This window comes from Leuciscus leuciscus (genome assembly GCF_965113295.1).
Source record: "Leuciscus leuciscus genome assembly, contig: HAP1_SCAFFOLD_397, whole genome shotgun sequence".
NCBI classification, from domain to species: Eukaryota; Metazoa; Chordata; class Actinopteri; order Cypriniformes; family Leuciscidae; genus Leuciscus; species Leuciscus leuciscus.
The window spans coordinates 1-23,191 of NW_028118342.1; the positions used below are offsets into that span (position 1 = coordinate 1).

The 23,191-nt window shown below is 45.1% G+C and overlaps 1 protein-coding gene across 2 annotated transcripts; it reads left to right on the forward strand.

Annotated features, from left to right (window-relative positions):
* The first annotated feature begins 940 nt into the window (after positions 1–940).
* LOC309491637 (1-phosphatidylinositol phosphodiesterase-like) lies at positions 941–21,050 on the forward strand. 2 transcript variants are annotated; one of them, XM_082190690.1, is made up of 3 exons: positions 941–2,365; positions 19,334–19,392; positions 19,992–21,050. In XM_082190690.1, the coding sequence occupies exons 2-3, from the start codon at positions 19,352–19,354 to the stop codon at positions 20,836–20,838; spliced, it is 888 nt and encodes a 295-aa protein (XP_082046816.1). In that variant the 5' UTR covers positions 941–2,365; positions 19,334–19,351; the 3' UTR covers positions 20,839–21,050. The 2 variants fall into 2 exon arrangements, with proteins under 2 accessions (XP_082046816.1, XP_082046817.1); XM_082190691.1 differs by lacking the exon at positions 941–2,365 and adding an exon at positions 6,779–6,854.
* Positions 21,051–23,191: the final 2,141 nt, after the last annotated feature.

Here is a 23,191-nt window from a genome sequence, read left to right on the forward strand (position 1 = left end):
TAGCTCTCCTGGTTGAGCTGCACTAGAAAGGGTTGTGTCAGTATCTGTATAGACCGGCCGAGCCGCTCTACACCCCCTAATGTGTGCTTATGAACATGTGCTGGCCCACTCTGTCGGCCACCTGTTTCCCACTTATCAGTGTTCCCCGGGCTTCCCCTGGGACGGCGTTGACAAGGGGTTCCCGTAGCGTAAGCTAACTTACGCAATACGAGAGAACCTCTCGTAAGAGAACGTAATCGGTTACTAACGTAACCTCGGTTCTCTATAGAAGAGGGAACGAGTATTGCGTAACCCGCCGTGCTCACGCCACGAGCTCATTTCGCTTCAGTCGACGAAAACCAGGGTATCAGCCTCCGAGCCTTCCTTTTATACGCTTAGCCACTCCCAATCTGGCGGGCTGTGACGCGTGCGTGACGTCACGCCAGGCTCACTGGGAGGCTGCTGCAGTTGCCGCAGAGCAGCCAATGAGCGTGCTAGATAGCCTGCTCTAGGTCTGCTAGCTGCTGCACTGCGTTGACAATGAATAAAAATTAAGGATAATTTTTTGGCTTCATATCTCGAGAAAAGATGACTTTACCCGTAGCTTAAGCTAACTTACGCAATACTCGTTCCCTCTTCTAGAGAGTAACCGGTTACATTAGTAACCGATTACGAATCTTTCTCTCATGAGTAATAACTGTGAAAACGTCAGTGATATTTAATTTCTTACTTGTTCTTTAAGTTTGCAAGCGATATATTTTATGCACAGCCATTGTTTATAGATAAAGCAACAAACAGTCTTGATCAGATTAGGCTCAACCTAACCACAACTAAAACTCAGACATACCAGATAAGAAAAAAAGATTGCATGCTAGAAAATTTACATTTTGCAGAACAGTAATAATTCCAGACAGTTTATTACAATTAACCGTTTTGTTTACATAATCTTATATGTTTTTTTTTACATGTCTATACTCACCAACCACTTTATAAGGTACACCGTTTCAACTGCTTGTTAACGCAAATATCTAACCAGCCAATCACATGGCAGCAACTCAATGTAGGCATGTAGACACGGTCAAGATGATCTGCTGAAGTTCAAACTGAGAATCAGAATGGGGAAGAAAGGGGATTTAAGTGACTTTGAAAGTGGCATGGATGTTGGTGCCAGACTGTGACAGGTGCTGATTGACGAGGCAGAGAGAGAATCCACATGCATACATGACTTTCATAGCAAAAGGCAAAACATCAATAATCCAAACCAGAAAACTGGAGAAAAAAAAGTCCACATGAAAAGACAGGAACATCCAGGAACTCCTGATCCAAAACACAAACACGATCCAACAACGACCAGAAAAACACAACTGAAAAGCACAAGCTTAAACAGAGAAATCAGTGATAATAAAAGACAGATGTAACTAATGACTGAAACTATATAAACTAGTAAACACAACTCGTCAAACCTTGAAGCAGATGTGCTACAGCAACAGAAGACACACCGGTGTCACTCCTGTCAGATAAGAACAGGAAACTGAAGCTACAATTCACAAGGGCTCACCAAAACTGGACAATAGAAAATGTTATTGTCCGGACCTCCACTGGAAAGGAAATATAGAGGCCGGATCTCTTGGAACTTTAATCGAATACTCCAGAACTAGACCAACCAAAGTGACAGGACCCTGAAACTCAGGCATATATCGCTGGTGCTTGTAAACTGTCAAATGAAAAAAATATGTAGAGAGTTATGCATGAAACGTCTAGATAAAAAATGCAATAAAATAATAAGAAATAAAAAAAAAGTCTATTACCATTGCATCAATGCAATCAGGAAGTGGGTTGACGCAGGCAGAAATAACGTGTAAATATTGATATTATGTGTAATAGATTAGGGCAATGGTCCATTTTAGTGGTGCTGGTGGCCAAATGACACTTTAAAATAAATAAGAGCTATAGAAATGTATATTAATATTTACAAGTAATTTAAAACAATTTATCTTGATAGCATGCAAGGCTATTTTATACGCTTTATTTATTTTTTGATTAGTTGGGCATTCTGCAGCCTTTCATCAAACTTCTCAACACACAGCCCACCTCAAGATTGTTTTTAATCAATGCACAAATCATACAATAAAACAAACAAACAGATTAACACTATCTGTAGGCTACCTAAATTCCAATAAGGTGGGCAAGGCTCAGCCCACCCGTGCCCATGCCTAGATCCGGCCCCAAGTGCAAGTCTGTGTCAACCCCTCACTTACACTGACTATAAGAAGAGGCGCTTCATTTAATGTGAGAGAAGAGCACACACACGAGCATCTCGACGAGCAGCAGGAAGCTGCAACACAAGACACCTGACATTCTTACAGACACACAGAGGAAGGAAAGGGTAAGCTTCATCTGTAATTCTATTTTCTGGTCCAAGGAATTCACTGGAAAATGAATGATACCATATGTTTAATTCCCGACCCCAGAAGACTATTGAACATAAAACCAGAATAATATATTTTGATCAACTTGACATTAGCATTGATAATGTAGGAAACAGCAGTGTACATAATTTCATGAATGTACTAAAGTATTTGGTAAATTGTTCAAAAGAATGAGAAATTGCTTTTCATGTATATAGTGACTAGATGGTATGGGTTGAACAAGAAGTTTTGAGAATTTCAAATTGTGATCTGAGAAAAGTACGGAAGCCATGAACCGCAACGTAAAAAAAAAAATCCCCAAATTTATATATCTCCTATATATATAGTTGTGAATCATCAGACTTAGTCAGGTCCATTTGCAACAGTTTATTATTGAAAGTAGGGGTGGGCGATATGGCAAAAATATCATATCACGGTTTTTTTCAGGAAAATCACGATTCACGATTTTATCACGATTCTTTTTTATGTTGGTTTTACTATTTTGTGACTGAGCATTACAGCCAAACTAATGTCCATATTTTAAAACAAAGCCTTAGGTAACAAAATAAAAAAAATGGCAGACAGGGGCAAAGATAAAAATATTTGTCATTATTTTCTTTGTTATTAAATATTAAGATCAAAGATACACATTACACATACACAACTTAATATACAAATTAAATAAACAGCTACAGTAGGTGTATTTAAGCTACGTTTTCAGCTACAGTAGGTGTATTTAACAGTAGCATTGAAGAAAGTAATTAAATGAACAAATATGAAAATAAAACAAAACAGACTTCACTGTATAAATTATACATTTATACTTATTAAAGCTACTATTAAAGTTATCAGTCAATAGCAGTGAGTGTCACATGCCTGTCCTGTCTTGTGCTGCACATGGGTGTTTTGTTATTTTGGGCCATGTGCTCGTGTCTATTGTCTAGCCCCTCCCATCTTGTTATCTGATTATTGGTTAATTTGTCCCACCTGTCTGTCTCGTTACCCTCCTTTGTTTGTTCCCCTATTTAGCCTCCTTGTGTTTGTAGTCTTGTGCTGGTTCGTTGTCCGAGTTACCTGTCCTTGATGTTCCTGTCTGTTGGATATCTGAGTTCTGAGTTTTTGTACTTTGTTTGTTTATTAAATCTCCTCTGCACTTGAATCCTCGTCTCTCGTTTAGTGTTCCGTGACAGAACGAACCAGCCAAATATGTGGATTCAGCGGAGTGAAATTTTTTCTGGCGAGGATAAGGGGTCTTCAATTTCCTTGTTTGAATACTTCGCCAGGTGTGTTCAAAGGACTATGGAGGAGGAGAGGACCATGGCAGATGGCGGTCAGCAGAAAGGCAAGCCTTCACCGCTGGTCCCGAAACGGAGGAGAGGAAGGAAGAACCCCTCCGTGACTGTTCCGGTGGTCCCAGTTCCGGTGGTCCCAGTTCCGGTGACCCCGAAACGGAGGAGGAGAAGGAAGACCTCCTCCATTCCTGTTTCGGTGCTCCCGAGTCCGGTGCTCCCGAGTCCGGTGGTCCCAGTTCCGGTGGTCCCAGTTCCGGTGGTCCAGAGTCCGGTGATCCCGAGTCCGGTGGTCCCAGTTCCGGTGGTCTCGAGTCTGGTGGTCCGGAGGCGGAGGAGGAAGACTTCCTGCCTCCCCAATGACCCGGAGGCCGTCCCCTCTGAGCAGCCCGCTGTCGTCCCGGAGGCCGTCCCCTCTGAGCAGCCCGCTGTCGTCCCGGAGACCGTCCCCTCCGAGCAGCCCGCTGCCGTCCCCTCCGAGCAGCCCGCTGCCGTCCCCTCCGAGCAGCCCGCTGCCGTCCCCTCCGAGCAGCCCGCTGTCGTCCCGGAGGCCGTCCCCTTCGAGCAGCCCGCTGTCATCCTGAGATCGTCTCGGAGTCGCCCACCATCAGTCCTGCCACGGCCAAGAGAGTGGTCTTCCTTTTTTATGCAGTGGTGGTACTGCAGGCGTGGAGGAAGCACAGGACGTCTGCCGATCCAGAGACTGTTCTTGAGCCTGTGTCTTCGGACAAGATGGCCACCGCCGAGCCTGTTCACGTCATGCCTGCCGAGCCTGTGTCTTCGGACAAGATGGCCACCGCCGAGAGTGTTCACGTCACGCCTGCCGAGCCTGGGTCTTCAGACAAGATGGCCGCCGCCGAGCCTGTTCACGTCACGCCTGCCGAGCCTGTGTCTTCGGACAAGATGGCCGCCGTCGAGCCTGTGTCTGTTCCTGAGCCTGAGCCGGTGGTGTCTGTTCCTGAGCCTGAGCCGGTGGTGTCTGTTCCTGAGCCTGAGCCGGTGGTGTCTGTTCCTGAGCCTGAGCCGGTGGTGTCTGTTCCTGAGCCTGAGCCGGTGGTGTCTGTTCCAGTTCCTGGGCCGGTGGTGTCTGTTCCAGTTCCTGAGCCTGAGCCGGTGGTGTCTGTTCCTGTTCCTGAGCCGGTGGTGTCTGTTCCAGTTCCTGGGCCGGTGGTGTCTGTTCCAGTTCCTGGGCCGGTGGTGTCTGTTCCAGTTCCTGGGCCGGTGGTGTCTGTTCCAGTTCCTGGGCCGGTGGTGTCTGTTCCAGTTCCTGGGCCGGTGGTGTCTGTTCCAGTTCCTGAGCCTGAGCCGGTGGTGTCTGTTCCTGAGCCTGAGCCGGTGGTGCCAGTTCCGGTGGTGCCAGTTCCAGTGCCAGTCCGAGGGGTCTTCACCGCCCTGGCCGCCCGAGGGGTCTTCACCGCCCTGGCCGCCCGAGGGGTCTTCACCGCCCTGGCCGCCCGAGGGGTCTTCACCGCCCTGGCCGCCCGAGGGGTCTTCACCGCCCTGGCCGCCCGAGGGGTCTTCACCGCCCTGGCCGCCCGAGGGGTCTTCACCGCCCTGGCCGCCCGAGGGAAAGTCTCCGCCCTCCGCCCGATGGACTGTCTGCTCCGCCCTGGCCGCCCGATGGACTGTCTGCTCCGCCCTGGACTCCCGAACTTTGTGTGCCTCCCTGGCCTTCTGAACGGTCCATTCCCCTTTTCCCGCCCTGGTCTGTCCCCCCCGTCCCGCCCTGGTCTGTCCCTCCCTTCCCGCCCTGGTCTTATGGAGCGTCTGGTAGCCGCTCCGTAGGGAGGGGGTAATGTCACATGCCTGTCCTGTCTTGTGCTGCACATGGGTGTTTTGTTATTTTGGGCCATGTGCTCGTGTCTATTGTCTAGCCCCTCCCATCTTGTTATCTGATTATTGGTTAATTTGTCCCACCGGTCTGTCTCGTTACCCTCCTTTGTTTGTTCCCCTGTTTAGCCTCCTTGTGTTTGTAGTCTTGTGCTGGTTCGTTGTCCGAGTTACCTGTCCTTGATGTTCCTGTCTGTTGGATATCTGAGTTCTGAGTTTTTGTACTTTGTTTGTTTATTAAATCTCCTCTGCACTTGAATCCTCGTCTCTCGTTTAGTGTTCCGTGACAGTGAGTGATTTTTCTCTTTGCATTTTGTTGTTTTATTAACATTAAAGGAATAGTTCTCCTAAAAATTCAAATTGTCATTTACTCTCTCAAGTTGTTTTAAACTCGAATAAGTTTCTTTCTTCTGTTGAAAATAAAAGTTATTTGGAAGAATGTGGGTAACCAAACAGTTGATGTACCCCCAGTGACAACCATAGTATATTTTTCTCCTATGGAAGTCAATGGGGACCAGCTACTGTTTGGATAGCCACATTCTTCAAAATATTAATATTAGAAAATATTAGAAGGAAATTAATACAGGTTTGGAACAACATTAGAGTGCGTAAATGATGAGAATTTTTATTTTTGGGTGAACTATCCCTTTAAGGACAAGCGGCAGCGTGTTTACTATTGCTACTGCCTCTTTAAGAGTTGCGCGCGACGCGTCTAATATACACGCATTTGACAAGCAGATTTACTCAATTTTCTCAAGTTTGCTTTCACTTTAGACATAACCGACTTTGTTTATGTAAACCTTGTGTGTATTTAACTGTATTAGCACAATAAGACTCGAAAGATAACTTAGTCCAGTATCCAGGCGCTGGTAGACAGGCTTTTAGTGCATGTGAGCTTCACATGTACGCGCTGAGAATCGCACACGTTAGCGCATCACCACGCGAATTAAATGTTTAACCGACAAGGCATTAAAGCACATGCAAATTATGAACTTTTGTGAACTGCAGTGTCCCGTTCCGCTGCGTTAACACTTTATGTGAATATACGTCGCGTTGTTCAGTATGTTGGGACAGAGGCGCCAGAACAGATATAGGCTAATGCACGATTCTACGATATTTCTTCAAAAGCAGATCGTGGAGACATTTTAATCGTCCACGATCAAAAATCGTCATATCGCACACCCCTAATTGAAAGTCAACAGGCAAGGGTCCAACACCAGCGAAAACAGTGTAGCAGGGCAGGCAAGGCGTAAAGGGAACCAGGCAAGAGGTCAGGGGCAGGCAGCAGACGAAACGAGATCCAGGAATCAGGCAGAAGGTCAATGAGCAGGCAGCAGACAATCGAAGAGTGAGTTTCAGCAAGGGTCGCAAACACGGGCAGGATAACTTTCTAGAAAAAGCTCAGAGATGCACATAACAGTGAAACAAGACTTTGCACAGAGTGTGCTGTGAGTGTGATTTATATAGGGCTGGGAATGAGTAACAGCTGTGTGTGATCATTACTCACAGGTGGAAACGGGATAAGTGCATGAGTGAGGCATTGTTGGATTTGGAGTTCGGGAGACAGTCAGTATTCGGGCAAGGGAATAGCTGGGAATAGCAGGGAATAGCTGCCCTGATTGCTGCCTCGCGCTAGGAAATAAATTAATTACTGTTATAAATATAAAACGTCACTAAAGACCTATAATTTTCACAATAATTTTTAATGGTAAAATATATTTGTCGGGGACCCCCCAAAATCCAAAAATAAATTCTTATGGGGGGTCCCTAATGACTTATGGAGGGTCCGGGACTCCCCCAGACCCCCCTCATTTCGAACCCTGGTTGCAACGCCTTCAGGGAGGTGGGTTGAGGCCAGTCCAAAACTGCCTTGACCTTACTCTCGTCCATTGCCACGCCTTCTGGACTGATGACATAACCCAGGAATGTTGTAGTGGTCTGGTGGTAATCACACTTCTCAATCTTAGCGTAGAGTTGATGCTGGATGAGTCTTTGGAGGACTGCCCGGACGTGCTGGATGTGGTCTTTTAAGGTGTCTGAATAAATCAGGATGTCGTCAATGTAAAATGACAGTTCGGTGGAGCATATCTCAGAACACATCATTTATAAAAGACTGGAAGACGGCTGGACTATTTGCCAGGCCGAACGGCATAACAAGATATTCATAGTGCCCCGTGCAAGTGGAAAAGGCGGTTTTCCACTCGTCCCCTTCGCGGATGCAGATCAGGTTATAAGCACACCGCAGATCCAGTTTAGTGTAGAATCTGGCCGTGTGAAGGAGTTCCAAGGCGGCAGGCACTAGGGGTAGCGAATAGCGGAACTTGATTGTGCAGTCATTGAGAGCTCTATAATCAATACGGGTCAGAGACCGCCGTCTTACTTCTGCACAAAGAAAAACCCGGCCAATGCAGGGGACGTTGAGGGACGAATGAAGCCCTTCGCGAGTTCCTCTTCAATGTATTTTCACATAGCTTCTGGTTGGGAGAGTGGGAAAACGCTGCCCCTGGGAGGCGTGGTGCCTGGCACCAGATCGATGGCACAATCGTTGGTACGGTGAGGAGGAAGCCTGGAGGCTTTTGTCTTGCTGAAGGCCTCCGACAGATCGTGATACACGGATGGGAGGCGGTTCACCACAGCGTCCTCCCGGGGCTCGATGATGCTTTGGACTGGTAATGGTGATGACAGTTCTTCACCCAGCAGACGATTTGGCCGGTTGCCCACCGTTGCCTAGGGCAGGCCCAGGATGACAGGTGTGTGCGGAGCGTGAAGTACATAGAATTGGATGGTCTCACGGTGAAGGGCTCCAGTCCGCATGCAGATCTCTTGAGTGACATGGGAAACCCGGCCGGAGCCTAGCGGCCGACCATCGACTACTTCGACTGTGAGGGGAGAGGAACAGGGGATCAGAGCAATCTTGTGGTGCATGGCATAATCTCAGGACATGAAGTTTCCGGCAGCTCCGGAATCTATTAAGGTGGGCGTGGAGACTACTTGGCCATTAATGGTGAACTCAAGGGGTACAGATACACAGGAGTTGGGATTGAGAGAATCAATGGTCAGACTCACCGGTGCCACATCTCTCAGAGGGGGTCGTGAAGGACAGCTGAGACAGAAGTGACCAGCCCCGCCACAGTACAGGCATAAATTCTGTGACCTTCGTCACTCCTTCTCTTCCTGGGTCAGCCGGGAAGCGTTTATTTGCATGCGCTCACTGGTTTCCGTTGATGTTGGACCGGAGACTCGAGGAGTGAAAAGGTAGCGGGAGGTAGACACAGGGCGATGGCCAGGGGGGCGAGATCGCATCAGATTATCTATTTGAATGGACAGGTGGATGAACTGATCAAGATCCTTCCCCTCATCGCGACAGGCCAGCTCCGCTTGCAGCTCGTGGGTTAAGCCTCGCCGGAAGACCACCTTCAGTGCATTATCGGTCCAGTTCGTCTGAGCCGCGAGGGTGTGCGGAATTTAAGTGCACACTCAGCGGCGGTGGACCGGCCCTGCGTGAGTTCCAGGAGACGATCCTCCGCTCCCTTACCCTCCTTGGAGTGTTCAAAGACTGCCTGGAACCGCTGAAGAAATTCGGCGAACATGGAAAAGGCAGTACCATCTGATCTCCATACCGCTGTGATCCAATCCAGAGCGCAACAGGTGAGCAGTGAGCAAACAAAGGCGATTTTACTGGTATCAGTAGAATGAGACGTGGGTTGTTGGGCGAGATACAGCGAGCACTGGAGAACAAAGCCCTTGCATTTACTTGGGTCCCCCTCAAACTTCTCGGGAAGCGCGAGGCGGGGACTCGCGCTCACGGAGGGTTGAAGCTCGGGAGCGTGGGCAGCAGGTGGAAGCGTAGGCACCAGAGGCGGATCTGAGGCAGAGGTTTGCAGCGCTCGGACCGCTTGTATCAATTCTTCGGTTAATGAAGTCAGGCGGTTTAGTTGGTGATGATGAGCAGCGAGCTGGCTGGCTTGGGCGGAGAAAGCAGACATCGTTGCTGGACCTTCAGTTGGCGAAGTCTTCTGTTGTGAATCATCAGACTTAGTCAGGTCCATTTACAACAGTTTATTATTCAAAGTCAACAGGCAAGGGTCCAATACCAGCAAAAACAGTGTAGCAGGGCAGGCAAGGCGTAAAGGGAACCAGGCAAGAGGTCAGGGGCAGGCAGCAGACGATACGAGATCCAGGAATCAGGCAGAAGGTCAATGAGCTAGTGATGTTACGTATGACACTGAAGCTTTGATGTGCGTATCACACATGCAACACAATTTCTAGTGAAGCCCGTATCGGGGTGTGTATTGGTTTACTAGAGTCACGTGATAGACGACAAATGAAGCCTCACTTTCTGTCCAATCACGTGCGCGTTTTGCTTTGGGTGTTAGAAGGCTCGAACCCCAGATCTTATTTAACGAGTCATTGTTGGCTCAGTCTGGTTGATGGGTTTGTGAGAAGAGAAAATGAATTTATTTAATGAACAAATAAAACACAAACATGTAAGGCTTTTATTTGTACACATAACATTGAAACTATGGAGTGTGTTGTGGTTGCTTCATCTGCCAGAGCTTCTAACACAGGCTTCTGGCTGCTTTATTTTAAATAAGCACCAGATGGCGCTGTTCTCGACACTCTCGAAGCTTTGAATCTTTTCCCGGAACAGTCAGGGGAAAGCCTCAGTGATTCTTGAGGCTTCATTTCCCCATCCCTACAATGAGCAGGCAGCAGACAATCGAAGAGTGAGTTTCAGCAAGGGTCACAAACACAGGCAGAGTGTGCTGTGAGTGTGATTTATATAGGGCTGGGAATGAGTAACAGCTGTGTGTGATCATTACTCACAGGTGGAAACGGGATCAGTGCATGAGTGAGGCATTGTGGGACTTGGAGTTCGGGAGACAGTCAGTATTCGGGCGAGGGTGCCCGTTGGTGGTTACTGAGGAAGATTGCGGGACTGGTAGTCCTGACATATATATATATATATATATATATATATATATATATATATATATAAATTACGAGAGTAAAGTCGAAACACTACGAGAATGAAGTTGGAAAGGAAATTCTGCAGGTGCTTAATCTACCAACATGGCATTACAATTTGTTTTAGGACGTTACAAAATATATATACTTCGCCGGAATAGACTTTACAGGCGAAAACACTTTTCAGACTGGATCCGGACAAATGATTCGATACAGAATGATGCACTTAAAATTTATCCAGAAAGGATTTACGGTGAAGAGGGAGACAGTGCGGTTACTGTTAAGTGTTCTCGACCCAGATGACGTTGCCTATAGACGAGCACGAATACACGTAGGCTTCGAGTCAATGTGGCACATAAAAGCCGTTTCTCAATATGCGTTCTTGTCTGTACTTGTGTTCTTGTGGACATGTGAAACGTTATCAGTCGCTGCCCAAGTACTGTTCCAATTCAAAGTTCACATCTAGCCAAGTCCAGTTCAAATCCCCGGATGTGTTCTTGATCCGCCCCTTTTACCGAGGATGCATCGAGAGGTGACTTGTGCGGACTTGAGACAGCCAGGTATCCCAGAATGCATCTCACACCAACCAGCAAGCGTCAATAGCAGAGGAGAAACCCTGCGTAATTTAAAAATACTGCTGTAATTGTGTCACGAAATGTAGTTTTAAGAGTATTTCAGGCGAGAATGTAGTTGTTTAAAGCTCAAATCTTTGGTTTATTTATAAAGATAGCGCCTATTTGAAAATTTGATCTGACGTTTTCGGAGTTGTGAGAACCAGGCAATCGGACGCTCGCCGCTCATGTACCCCGCCGAGAACAGCCTTTCTCGGCGGGGTCTGTTGCCTTTGGCTTGCTCAGTTGGGGATATTTTGGGGATATTTTGGGGATATTTAATTTAATTTTATCAATCAATAAATTCCTCTTGAAACAAACTTTGTTGTATTATTTTAATTTAATACTGTGAAGCTGCTTTGATACAATCTGTATTGTGAAAAGCGCTATACAAATAAACTTGACTTGACTTGACTTGACTTGACTTTCCTCGGTTAGTGCTTCTGACGTTTGCCGCTGGCTCGGATGTCTCTAGTTTAGTGGTTTAACATGAGATATAAATCGTCTTTTGTATATCTAACGGACGATTTATTTATTAATTTATTTATTTTATTTGTCTCATTAATCTATAATTTGTTCCCTGGCAAAATGTTAAGCTGAGGGCAAAGTGAAGTTTCATAGCTTTATTTAGTCTATTTAACTTTAACGTTGTAGCCTAGAGAGCTGACTTATGTTTGACTGAATCGTTTGCTTTATTATTGTATAGCTTCTTATAACTTTTAGGCTACTTATACTTTTATAATGGCTATTATTGATCATTAAAACTGACATTTAACAAAAAAGGTTATGTCATTTTATTTTATATATTTAAAATATAAAATATTTTATTATACATGTTGCCTTCATTCTCTTCACTGTATGTACATAGGCCTATAATAAAATAAAATGACACAACCCTGTCTCTTTTTGCTAAATGTTAGTTTTAATGATCAATATTATAATGTTTTTTTATTGGTCATATTTTTAAAATGAAAACAAAAAGAGTCAGGGTTGTGCTTTATATTTCGTGTTGTTATAAATATGCAGTGAAGATAATCAATTGCGTTGCCTGAGACACATTTGTGTGGCCATTATGTTTAAGATTTTTTTTAATGAAAATGAAAAGAGGCAGAGTGGTGGTTTATAACATATTTTGTTTTATTTGTAGCCTAGACATACATAAAGAGATAACCGTAGTAGCCAGAGCGAGCTGAGTGACGCTATCAAGTACGCCGCAGTTCCATTTCAGAATTATCGGTTCTCTTGCGAGAGTACTCTCGTGTTGCGTAAGCTAGCTTACGCTACGGGAAAATCCCTTTTCTCGAGAATACTGAAGCCAAAAAAAATTATCCTTAATTTTTGCATTAATTTAAAACGCATTGCTGCACAAACAGACCAAGGCGAGACGGCTCGCTCGCCTATTGGTTGCCCTGCAGCAACTGCTGCAACCTATCGAGGGACAGCTCGTGACGTAAGCACCAATGAGGGCACGGGCGCCCGTGCACGTCACATCCCGCCAGAATAGGCGTGGCTTATGTCTATGTAAGCCAAGTCCAGATAGGTTGTTCTTTGATTTTTCATCTCTTCAGCGAAGTGTTCACATCACATCGCTGTTCTCTGGAGAAGCCTGCGCCGTCGACAAGCTTTTCAGCGGGACGAGCCATCTGCTTCGCAGACAGAAGCCGGCCATCTTCTCGCCACTTCAGCTGCCGTTCCTGCTGCGCTATCCGGCGCCTATATCCTTTCCTTATTATTATTATTGCATTGTGTGTGTTCACCCCGCGACACACGCCCTCCTAAAAGAGCAGAGGCGTTGTTTCAAATGCCTCGTTTCTCCAAGTGCGGCTTCCCTCAGCAACGGGGACCGCCACATCCTGTGTGTTCCTGCCTGGAAGGAACCACGCGCCTCCGCTTCTCTCTTCTGGGTCGCGCCTTAAAAAGCGCCGTCCACAGAGAACGCCGGAGGTCATCCCTGTGAGCGATAGCATGCCGGCTAACTCCCCGTGTGCATCGCTCCCGAGTCCCTCAACTTGCTCACGGCTGGCCAGCGCCCGGTTTCCGCCACCGCTCCCACCATGCTCGACGAGTTAGACAGGGACAATGCAGAAGAGGATAGTCCCGCTGAGGCCGGACCAACCTCCATTTCTCACACATTTCTCAGTTCAGGCGACTGGAAATATCAACAATGCAGCATATAGCCTGTTTGAATACATGCTTATCTGCTCAAGCTGAGCTCGCGGCCAGCTTTCTTACGTACAGAAAGCGAACCCGCCTCTCGCGCACTCCCGCTCATTGGCGGGGCTCGAGCACTATGAGCCTTTAAACACAAGAGCTCGCGGCCAGCTTTCTTACGTACAGAAAGCGACGCGCCCCTCGCGCCCTCCCGTTCATATGGCGGGGCTCGAGTATTAAAAGCGTTTGCCCGCGCCGGCCCTGCCGCGTGACTCACATGACGCTCTCTTATCTGCTCACGCTACGAAAAGATTTTGTCATTTCCCCCCTCGTGGCGAAATCTAAGGCTTTCGTGCCAGAGACCCGTGTTCCAATCCCGGCTCTGGCGGCAGATATAAATTATACTGCGCTCTTCTCCGGGCTCGCGCCCTCCCGTTCAAAGGCGGGGCTCGAGTACTATGAGCGTTTAAACACAGAGCTCGCGGCCAGCTTTCTTACGTTTAGAAAGCGAACCCGCCCGTCGCAATTCACACCCCTTCTGTGGCTCAGTGGTGGAATCTGAGACTTTCGCGCCAGAGACCCAAGTTCGAATCTCGGCTGTGCTGAGTTTTTCTTTTTTTTTCACCAAAGTAAACGAACTCACGCTGGCCCCGCCAGGTGACTGGAAACGTTTCGCTCTCACAGTTCCCACAGCATAGGTGACTGGAGGAGTGTATTGTGCAGCCAACGAGCCCGTTATACAACCCGCTCGCCTGTGCCCTGACCCCGTTTTCACGGCAACCCAGATAAATCTCTAAGGAGCATAATGTCTGTTATCCGGCTCACGCCGAAGGTGTTATAGATGTAGGAATTGTGCCCACTTCCCAGTGCTCACCCCTACACATAAGCACGGCCCGTTCAGTGACACTCACTCATTCACGGCCCACATCAACAAAACCGGCTCAGGCCGCGTGTGTTTCAAGTGTAAGGGAAGTGCCCACTATTCAGTGTTCACCCCTACCCATAAACACCGCCCGTTCAGTGACACACACTCACTTAGGGCTCCCTCTAATAAAACCGGCTCACGCCGCGTGTGTTTCAATGTAGGAAATGTGCCCACGGTTCAGTGCTCACCCCTACCCATAAACACTGGTCGCTCAGTGACACACGCTCACTCAGAGCCCCCATCTATAAACACAAAAGTGTTCTATGTAATCCGGCTCACGCCGAAGGTGTTATAAATGTAGGATTTGTGCCTGCTTCCCAGTGCTCACCCCTACACATAAGCACGGCCCATTCAGTGTTACACACTCATTCACAGCCCATATCAATGAAACCGGCTCACGCCACATGTGTTTTAAATGTAGGAAATGTGCCCGCTGTACAGTGCTCACCCCTACTCACAAACACGGGTCGCTCTGTGACACACTCACTTAGAGCCCCCACCAATAAACACGAAACGCGTTCTGTGTGCAGAAAGCCCATCATTAAACACAAAATGTGTTCTGTGTGTAGAGAGCGCGCGCGCCCTCTAGCAAACACACAGCGACCAGAGCCCAGAAACCATTCTCCCTCTAGCTTTAAGTATAAAAGCATGGGAAATGATCCCGGGCGTGTCAGATTGGGTACTGAACACTATAAAGCGAGGCTATTCGCTACAGTTCGCTCGCAGACCCCCACGCTTCAAGCCAGGGTCGAAACCACGGTGAAAGACGAAGTAGCACATCTACTTGGTGCCGTGATTGTGAAACTGCTGAGAAAAGGGGCTATAGAAACCGTCCCTCTGATTCAGAGCGAGTCAGGTTTCTACAGCAGGTATTTCCTTGTCCAAAAAAAAAAAAAAAAAAGGGATGGCGGTCTCAGGCCCATCCTAGATCTCGGGCGTTTGAACAAAGCCCTCATGCAGAGATCGTTCAAAATGCTCACAACCAGACAAATTCTCGCGCAAATTCGCCCGCGAGACTGGTTTATCTCAGTGGATCTGAAGGATGCCTATTTTCAGATTCAGATAACGCCCCATCACAGGCTTTTCTTGCGATTCGCCTTCGAGGGCCAGAGCTATCAGCACACCGTCCTGCCGTTCGGTCTATCTTCGGCACCTCTTACATTCACGAAGTGCATGGACGCGGCGCTCGCTCCCCTGAGACAATGAGGAATGCGAACATTGAACTATTTGGATGACCGGCTAATTCTAGCGCAGTCAGAGGCAGAGCTGATAGCCCACAGAGCTTTATTACTCAGCCATTTACAAGATTTGGGTCTCCAAATCAACTGGACCAAGAGCTCACTGTGTCCCAGCCAGGAATTTTCCTTTCTGGGGACAGATTTAGACTATGTGTCAGTGACAGCGCGGCTGACGTCACAGCACACGCTGCGGATAGTGGTGGTGGTGTCTTACGTAAACCGCCAGGGCGGTCTCAAATCACGGAGCCTCCGCGCATTGGCGGAACGCCTCCTCGTGTGGTCTCAGCACAATCTGCGCTCGCTAAGAGCAGCGCATGTGCCAGGCTGTCGGAATGTGGGTCCGGACATGCTGTCCAGAGACAATGTTCCCCCAGGGGAATGGTCCCTGCACTCCCAGGTAGTCCAGTTACTATGGGACACCTTCGGCAGAGCGGAAATCGATCTCTTTGCATCGCCAGAGAACGCGCACTTCCCAACATTTTTCACAAAAGAGAGGGACGCGCTGGCCCACATATGGCCCGGCCGCCCGCTTTATGCGTTTCCCTGATCGCACTGTTACCTCAGGTGATCAAGCGAATCAGGGAGAACGTCTTCTCTGTGCTCCTTGTGGCGCCGCTCTGGAGGAACCAAGTCTGGTTCCCGGAGCTGATGCAGCTAGTGAGCACGGCTCCATGGCCGATTCCAGTGAGGAGGGATCTCCTCTCCCAGGCCAGGGGCGTGATTTGGCACCCGCGCCCCGACTTATGGGCCCTGCACGTATGGGCCATCAATGGGTACCCGCTGATCTCCCAGCAGGAGTGCTAAACACAATTACACAGGCTAGAGCGCCCTCTACTAGAAGGCTCTACGGTTCAAAGTGGTCAGTGTTTTCCGGCTGGTGCTCGGGTCAAACATAGACCCACAACGCTGTAGCGTTACGGAGATTCTCTCCTTCCTACAAGAGCTGTTGGATAAGGGCAGGTCCCCCTCAACGCTCAAAGTGTATGTTGCAGCCATAGCAGCGTTTACTAAACCCATGCATGGCCAGCCACTGGGAAGGAACGATTTCATCATTCGATTCCTGAGAGGAGCTAGGAGATTAAATCCTCCCCGGCCCCCTCTGGTTCCGGTCTGGGACCTCTCCACGGTCCTGGACGCTATGAAGGACGGCCCCTTCGAACCGCTACAGTCCGTGGACTTGCGTTATCTGTCGTTTAAGACCGCTTTCCTGGTGGCTCTCGCCTCAGTCAAGCGAGTGGGTGACCTGCACCAAGTGTTACGTGCATCGAGTTTGGGCCTAACGACTCTAAAGTCATTCTCAAACCGAGACACGGCTATGTCCCCAAATTGCTTTCCACTCCGTTCAGAGCACAAGTCATTTCACTGTCAGCTCTCCCAAGATCTGATAGTGAGGGCGATGTGAACCTTCTCTGCCCAGTCAGGGCGCTGAGAATATATGTCGAACGGTCTGCTGCTTTCAGGCAGTCAGAGCAGCTCTTTGTTTCTTTTGGTGGCCGCACTAAGGGACTAGCCACGTCGAAACAGAGCCTCTCCAGGTGGATAGTTGATGCTATCGCTCTGGCTTATAAGTCTAAGGGCCTTCGCTGTCCCCTGGGCATCAGAGCCAATTTCACAAGAGGCATGGCCTCTTCATGGGCATGGTCCAGTGGAGTTTCACTCCAGGATATTTGTATGGCGGCAGGCTGGGCCTCTCTGTCTACATTTATAAGTTTTTATAACCTGGAAGTTCCTGCTTTGCAGGCTAAGCTGTTGTCAGTCTAAATGTAATATTTACTGCTCTGCCCGACTCAGCGCCGCGCAGACTGTGTATTATAAGCGTGCTGCCAGCACGGGTCTAAGACCAACAGATCAGGCTGACTTAGGTCCTTCCTGACTGTGCCCTACACTTACATCTGTCCCTCTGGCTCAGATGTTTACTGACTGACAAAAAAGTTATTAAATCATTCTATTATACGGTTCAGGCCGACTTATGTCGATTCTGACATTTATACTGTGCTAAGCACCCATTCCTTAACTCAGGGATGGTTGTTATATTCTTAGGCGCACGTTCCGTTGGCCTAGATGTTACCCACTATTTGTGTACCCTGGGCACATGCCCTTGGCAACATATGTGTGGACGACTCTAGCACGCACGGCGTTTTACATTGGGTTCCCTTAGCGTAAGCTAGCTTACGCAACACGAGAGTACTCTCGTAAGAGAACGCTCTCGGTTACTAACGTAACCTCGGTTCTCTCTAGATGAGGGAACGAGTGTTGCGTAACCCTGCCGTGCTTGTGCTACGTTCTGGTTTCGCTTCAGTCGATGAAAAACCAAAGAACAACCTATTTGGACTCGGCTTACATAGACATAAGCCACGCCTATTCTGGCGGGATGTGACGTGCACGGGCGCCCGCGCCCTCATTGGTGCTTACGTCACGAGCTGTCCCTCGATAGGTTGCAGCAGTTGCTGCAGGGCAACCAATAGGCGCGCGAGCCGTCTCGCCTAGGTCTGCTTGTGCAGCAATGCGTTTTAGATTAATGCAAAAATTAAGGATAATTTTTTTTGGCTTCAGTATTCTCGAGAAAAGGGATTTTCCCGTAGCGTAAGCTAGCTTACGCAACACTCGTTCCCTCATCTAGAGAGAACCGAGGTTACGTTAGTAACCGAGAGCGACTTGCGTCCTCCCGTCCTCGGGAGTTCGTTCTCCTGAGTCAAACTTGTCAAGTCCGAACTACCAAGGACTCAAGTCCGAACTTTGCGTACTTGGTATTGAGAAACGGCTAAAGTTTGGACCAGGATTGTGGTACCTTTACCTCCTCCGGCAGAGTCTTCGTGCTCGTCTATAGTCTATACACTGTATTCTCGTAATTTTGACTTTATTCTCAAAATATTACGACTTTATTGTCGAAATATTTCGACTTTAATCTCGAAATGCTAGAATTATTATTATTATTATTATTATTATTATTACGTTTCGGTTCATGGCTTCCGTAGTAAAAAACCAAAGCGACTGAGAAAAACGGTAAAACATTAAGCATACAAGACTACAGAGTACCCTTAGAAAAAAATAAGTGTATTCAAGTGTGCTATTAGTGTGCTTCTTTTAAATTTTAAAAAAGAATGTATACTTTCAGTCTACTTTTTATGTAGCCTATGTCTCAGAAATATACTTTATGTAGCCTACTTCTCAGAAATATACTTAAAAATATATACTTAAAATTACACTTAAGTAGAAACTATACTTGACAATTTTTTTTATATAGGCCTATTTGGCCTATACTTGTACTCAATCTTTTGATCGATATATACTTATATAATTATAATTAAGTACTCTAAGTATACTTGGCTTGTAGTAGTTGCGTTTACTCTTTTGATTGAGCAGCCTATTAACATTTTTTTTTAACATAATTTTACATACTGTCTCAGTCTTATAAACATTGTTTGAAAAAATTAAATGATTAAATAAGAAAACAGATGTGTTGAGTTTTTGTGGGAAATTATACTTTGTTTAATAATTTTGGTTAAATAATGCAAGGACATTCATAAACTTTAAGTGTGGCTTAAATGTAAAACTATTTAGTGGCAATTATATGCAAATATACATCAGGCCAATGGCCAATCACATGATATCAATGAGATCTTATTGCGCCCTCTACTTGTAAACACTTGTCTACTAAAACACTGCAGCAATCGACACTATTTTCTGGATGTCCATCAAGATTATTTTATCTTTTTGTTGTTGTTGTAACAGTAACAATTGTTTTAAAAGGTCAGCTAAATTTAATGTTGTCATTAAATTTAAACTAATGTAGTTTTTCGGTAAAAAAAAAAAAATGACCATTGTTTTTGCAACTATAATTTCTGTGTAACTACATTGATATCAACTCTGTACCGCATTAAAACCTCTCTGTAAATGCAGTTTTGTACTAATGTATTGTTTTATTCTGTGCTAGCCTCCGACAATTTAGAAGATGGGAGTTCATGGGAAAATCCTGTGTATCCTGATGCTGCTGTGAGTATAAAAAGTTGAATTCATGTATTTTTAATATTCTAAAATTGGGTATATTTGTTAGGGTTTGATTAATACAAAGAGGGAATGTTATTTTATATTTATATTAAATACTGATCACCACAAGTGCTTACAGTAAGGAATTTAATATAAAGCTATTTTTACAGGTCTTATCTGTGTCCATATGCTTTCATTACATTATTATGTTCATTGTGAATTCCTGTGGGCAGGTTGATGATGTAATGATGTCCTTATCTGCCCTTGTGAGGTTCATTCAGATGTTGTAAAAAAGGAATAGGATTTCACATCAAATTTTATTGTGCACCACTGATGTCAGAATTTCTACTTGTGTTCTCCTCTGAATTCTATTCAAAAGTAGCCTGATTAAGAGCCAGCCTTCCTAACAAACTGTTTCTGTTTGGATTCCTCTAGTTTTTGACTCTAAGATGAAGTCTGTTATTTCCCATTGCATTTATTCATTTGGCCCTTGGCAGACACTTATCCAAAGCAAATTACAGCACATTCAAGCTATACATTTTATTGGTGATGAAGAACATGTGACAAGTACATTGTTGACCTGGTATTCTGATTTTTTTCCACAGACTGCACAAGAGTAGTCAACAAGAAGTGTTTAATGATGGGAAAACACTCAATCTCCCTGCAAATTATAAAATTGGCTGGATGGAAACTCTGGATACTGAAACGTTAATTTCTACCCTCACTATCCCTGGTAGCCATGATGCCTTGGCTCTTTATGGAGGACCATTAGCAAAATGTCAGGCATGGTCACTAGAGAACCAGCTAAAGGCTGGGATACGCTACTTCGACCTCAGAGTGTCTGGCATTGGATTAATAATTATGCATGGACCGATTTACCAATTTACATCATTGTTAAAAGTTCTCAGCACAGTCAGGACATTTTTAACTCAATTCAGAAATGAGATAGTGCTTCTCAGAGTTAAGCCCGTTTCTCCTATGGAGGAAAAAGTTCAGAGTTTAGTTGAAAACATGATTAGAAATGCTAAAGATGTCTGGGTTAAGTCGTCGATTCCAAAGATTGGTGAAGTAAGAGGAAAGATTGTTTTTGTTCAGAAAAACAGCTTTAAGATGGGTATTATTTTGTCTGAAACTGACAAAAAAGGAGACTATGAAGTAACTAAAGTTAAAGACAAAGAGAGAAAGATTGAACAGCATCTGGAAGAAGCTGCTAAGCAATGTAGAACTGGTTCTGCTCTGAGTCTGAGCTACTCGAGTGGCACGAGCTTAGGTACATATATGTCTATTTTTTTATTGCCAAAAACTTTGGCAAAGGAAATCAATCCCTGGTTGTTTGGTCATCTGGCAAAGGAATTTGAAAAGAAACCCAAGCCTTGTTTTGGGATCATAGCCATGGACTTTCCAGGTTTTGACTTGATTCAAAAGGTCATCAAATTCAATAGGCCTACCTAAGATTTTTCAGTCTTTACTTTTTCCCATGCATGGGTTCATCAAGAAATTACTGTTCTCATTGCTTTCATCAGATAATTGAGAATTTTTAAACTGGCAAATTAACAAATATTTCATGTGTGTTATGTTATTTCATTAATAACAAGTCTTTGTTGTCTTATGGGTTTGGAACAACATTAGCATGAGTATGGCAATTATGTTTTTTGTTGATTTTATGTGTTTGATGTCATGCATATTATTTTCAACAAATGTTATGATTTAATTACTGTAATAAAATGTAAAATAGTGCTAGCAAAGATAAATATAGTTTTTGAATGTTTTAATAAAAAAAATGAAACAAGTTTCAAATGTACTTTTCAAATATACCCTAAGTAATATGTATTTTTAATAATAATAATACTAATAATAATGATAATAATTTCCATTTGAACTCAACATGAAGTAACTCCTGCAAGAAAGATTCAAATGATGTGAGGTTTGACCTTGATAAAATCATGAGGGGTCATCTCAGTGATAGCTATTTCATGATTTGTGGTTTTCTTGTCACAACATTGTTACAGTTTTCATGATGAAAACAAAATGTTGGTTGTAATTCGGAAGCAGAAAACATATTCAGTAACCATGCATGTGCGCATATTTTCAGTCATGATTCATCAAAAATAATTATTTATTAATATACTTGTTTCATTTCAGAGTAACAACAATTATGTGTTATAGCTTCTGCATAAAGATTTAGCTGTGTAGTCTGGGCCTTCAAAATGTTGTTTTAACCAGTTTTGAAAATGGCAGTTTTACACAAGGATCAGTCTTTAATTAAAGGAAAGCAGCTTCAAGAACGATATAGGCTAGCACCTTTAGTGAGTATTTGCTCATGGTTTCTATACTGCACTGTTTCCATTTACCCGGCCTTATTCATTGATATGGTGGAGACAATTTAAATTTCAGTTCAAGAATTGAGGTAACCAACCCTGATAAAAGAACACCATAAAACATTGTCAAATTCACCTTTAATCGCAGGTGTGTGGCTGTCCTATCACTGAAGAGCAGGTGGACTGGCCGGTCAGTTTATGCTTTTATCATGCCGTTTATCACGGAGGTGGCAGCTACAGTTGCTCACAACAGTTAACTGCAAAAAACTTTTGTGAGCAATGACAATGACATCAAGTTTAAATAAAAGCTGGCTTATTAAAGATATTTAAATAATAGTTTAAATACCATTGTTATTAATGTCATGTAATGTTTCTGGAAATAGAGCCATTATGTTATTATTGTCACATTTCGGTGTGGCATATAAACAAGAATACCACACGTTAACATTGAAAAGACTCAAAGAACAGAAAGAACTCTTAAATACACAGAGAGGGTAATCAAATAGGGACTGAACACAGTGGAAACAATACCAAAACTGAACTGCATGTTACAATATATACATGTATTTATCTGCACATTGAAAGCCTCCTCACATGGGGGAGAGGTGGCTTTCATGCTGATGTTAAGTTACATGAGAGTCAGTGAAAAATAAAATCCATCCAAATGTGTCTCACCCCTCATATACATTTACTGACATTTAGTTGGCTGGCTTGAATTAAATGAAAGAAAACTTGATTGGATGTGCCAATTGGATGTCCCAAATGTTTGCATAAAATTTGAAAGTTCTTATAAGTCCTTTATGCAGAACGTGCTGTGCTCAACAAGTTCAAAGGGGTTTCTGGTTATCATTTCACATTTCAATAAATAGCTGGTATTTCAAACAGAGCTAAATATAGCACTTCATATATTGAGGTGTGTGATGAAGACGAGCTCACCAGCTCACCTTCGGGGAGAAATGTGAGTCCGTATAAGGATGTAGAAAGGATGGCGCACTCGCAGAAGCACTTTGTGCAAGGTAGAATTTATTTACAGTGCCAATAAGAATACAGTCCACAGTGAAGTATATATACAGATGCAAAACAAAAAGAAAAGAAAACCCTATAAAGTACAACAACAAAAAAATAAAGACGAAAACTCTTAAAAAAAACAAAAAAAAAACGTATCCACGGTACACAAAGGTTTGGTTTGCTTGAGGCACCGCAGTTGCACTCTCGCAACGATTCGTTCATCTTGAACGAATCTTTAATATGACTCGGGACTACCGAGTTGTCTCAGAGAGTGATTCGTTCATTGTGTTGACCGCGCATGCACATTGCGCAACATATGGGTTCTGAATCTGTACTGGAAACAGAAATGATTAGTTCATCTCTCTCGAGTCTTGGGGTTCGGGACGCGAATTTTTTTTTCCCAGGATGGTTGGGGAAGACTCATGAATATTCATTAGGGAAGTCATCCCTGATTGGTCTTAACCCCAGTGACGGGTAGG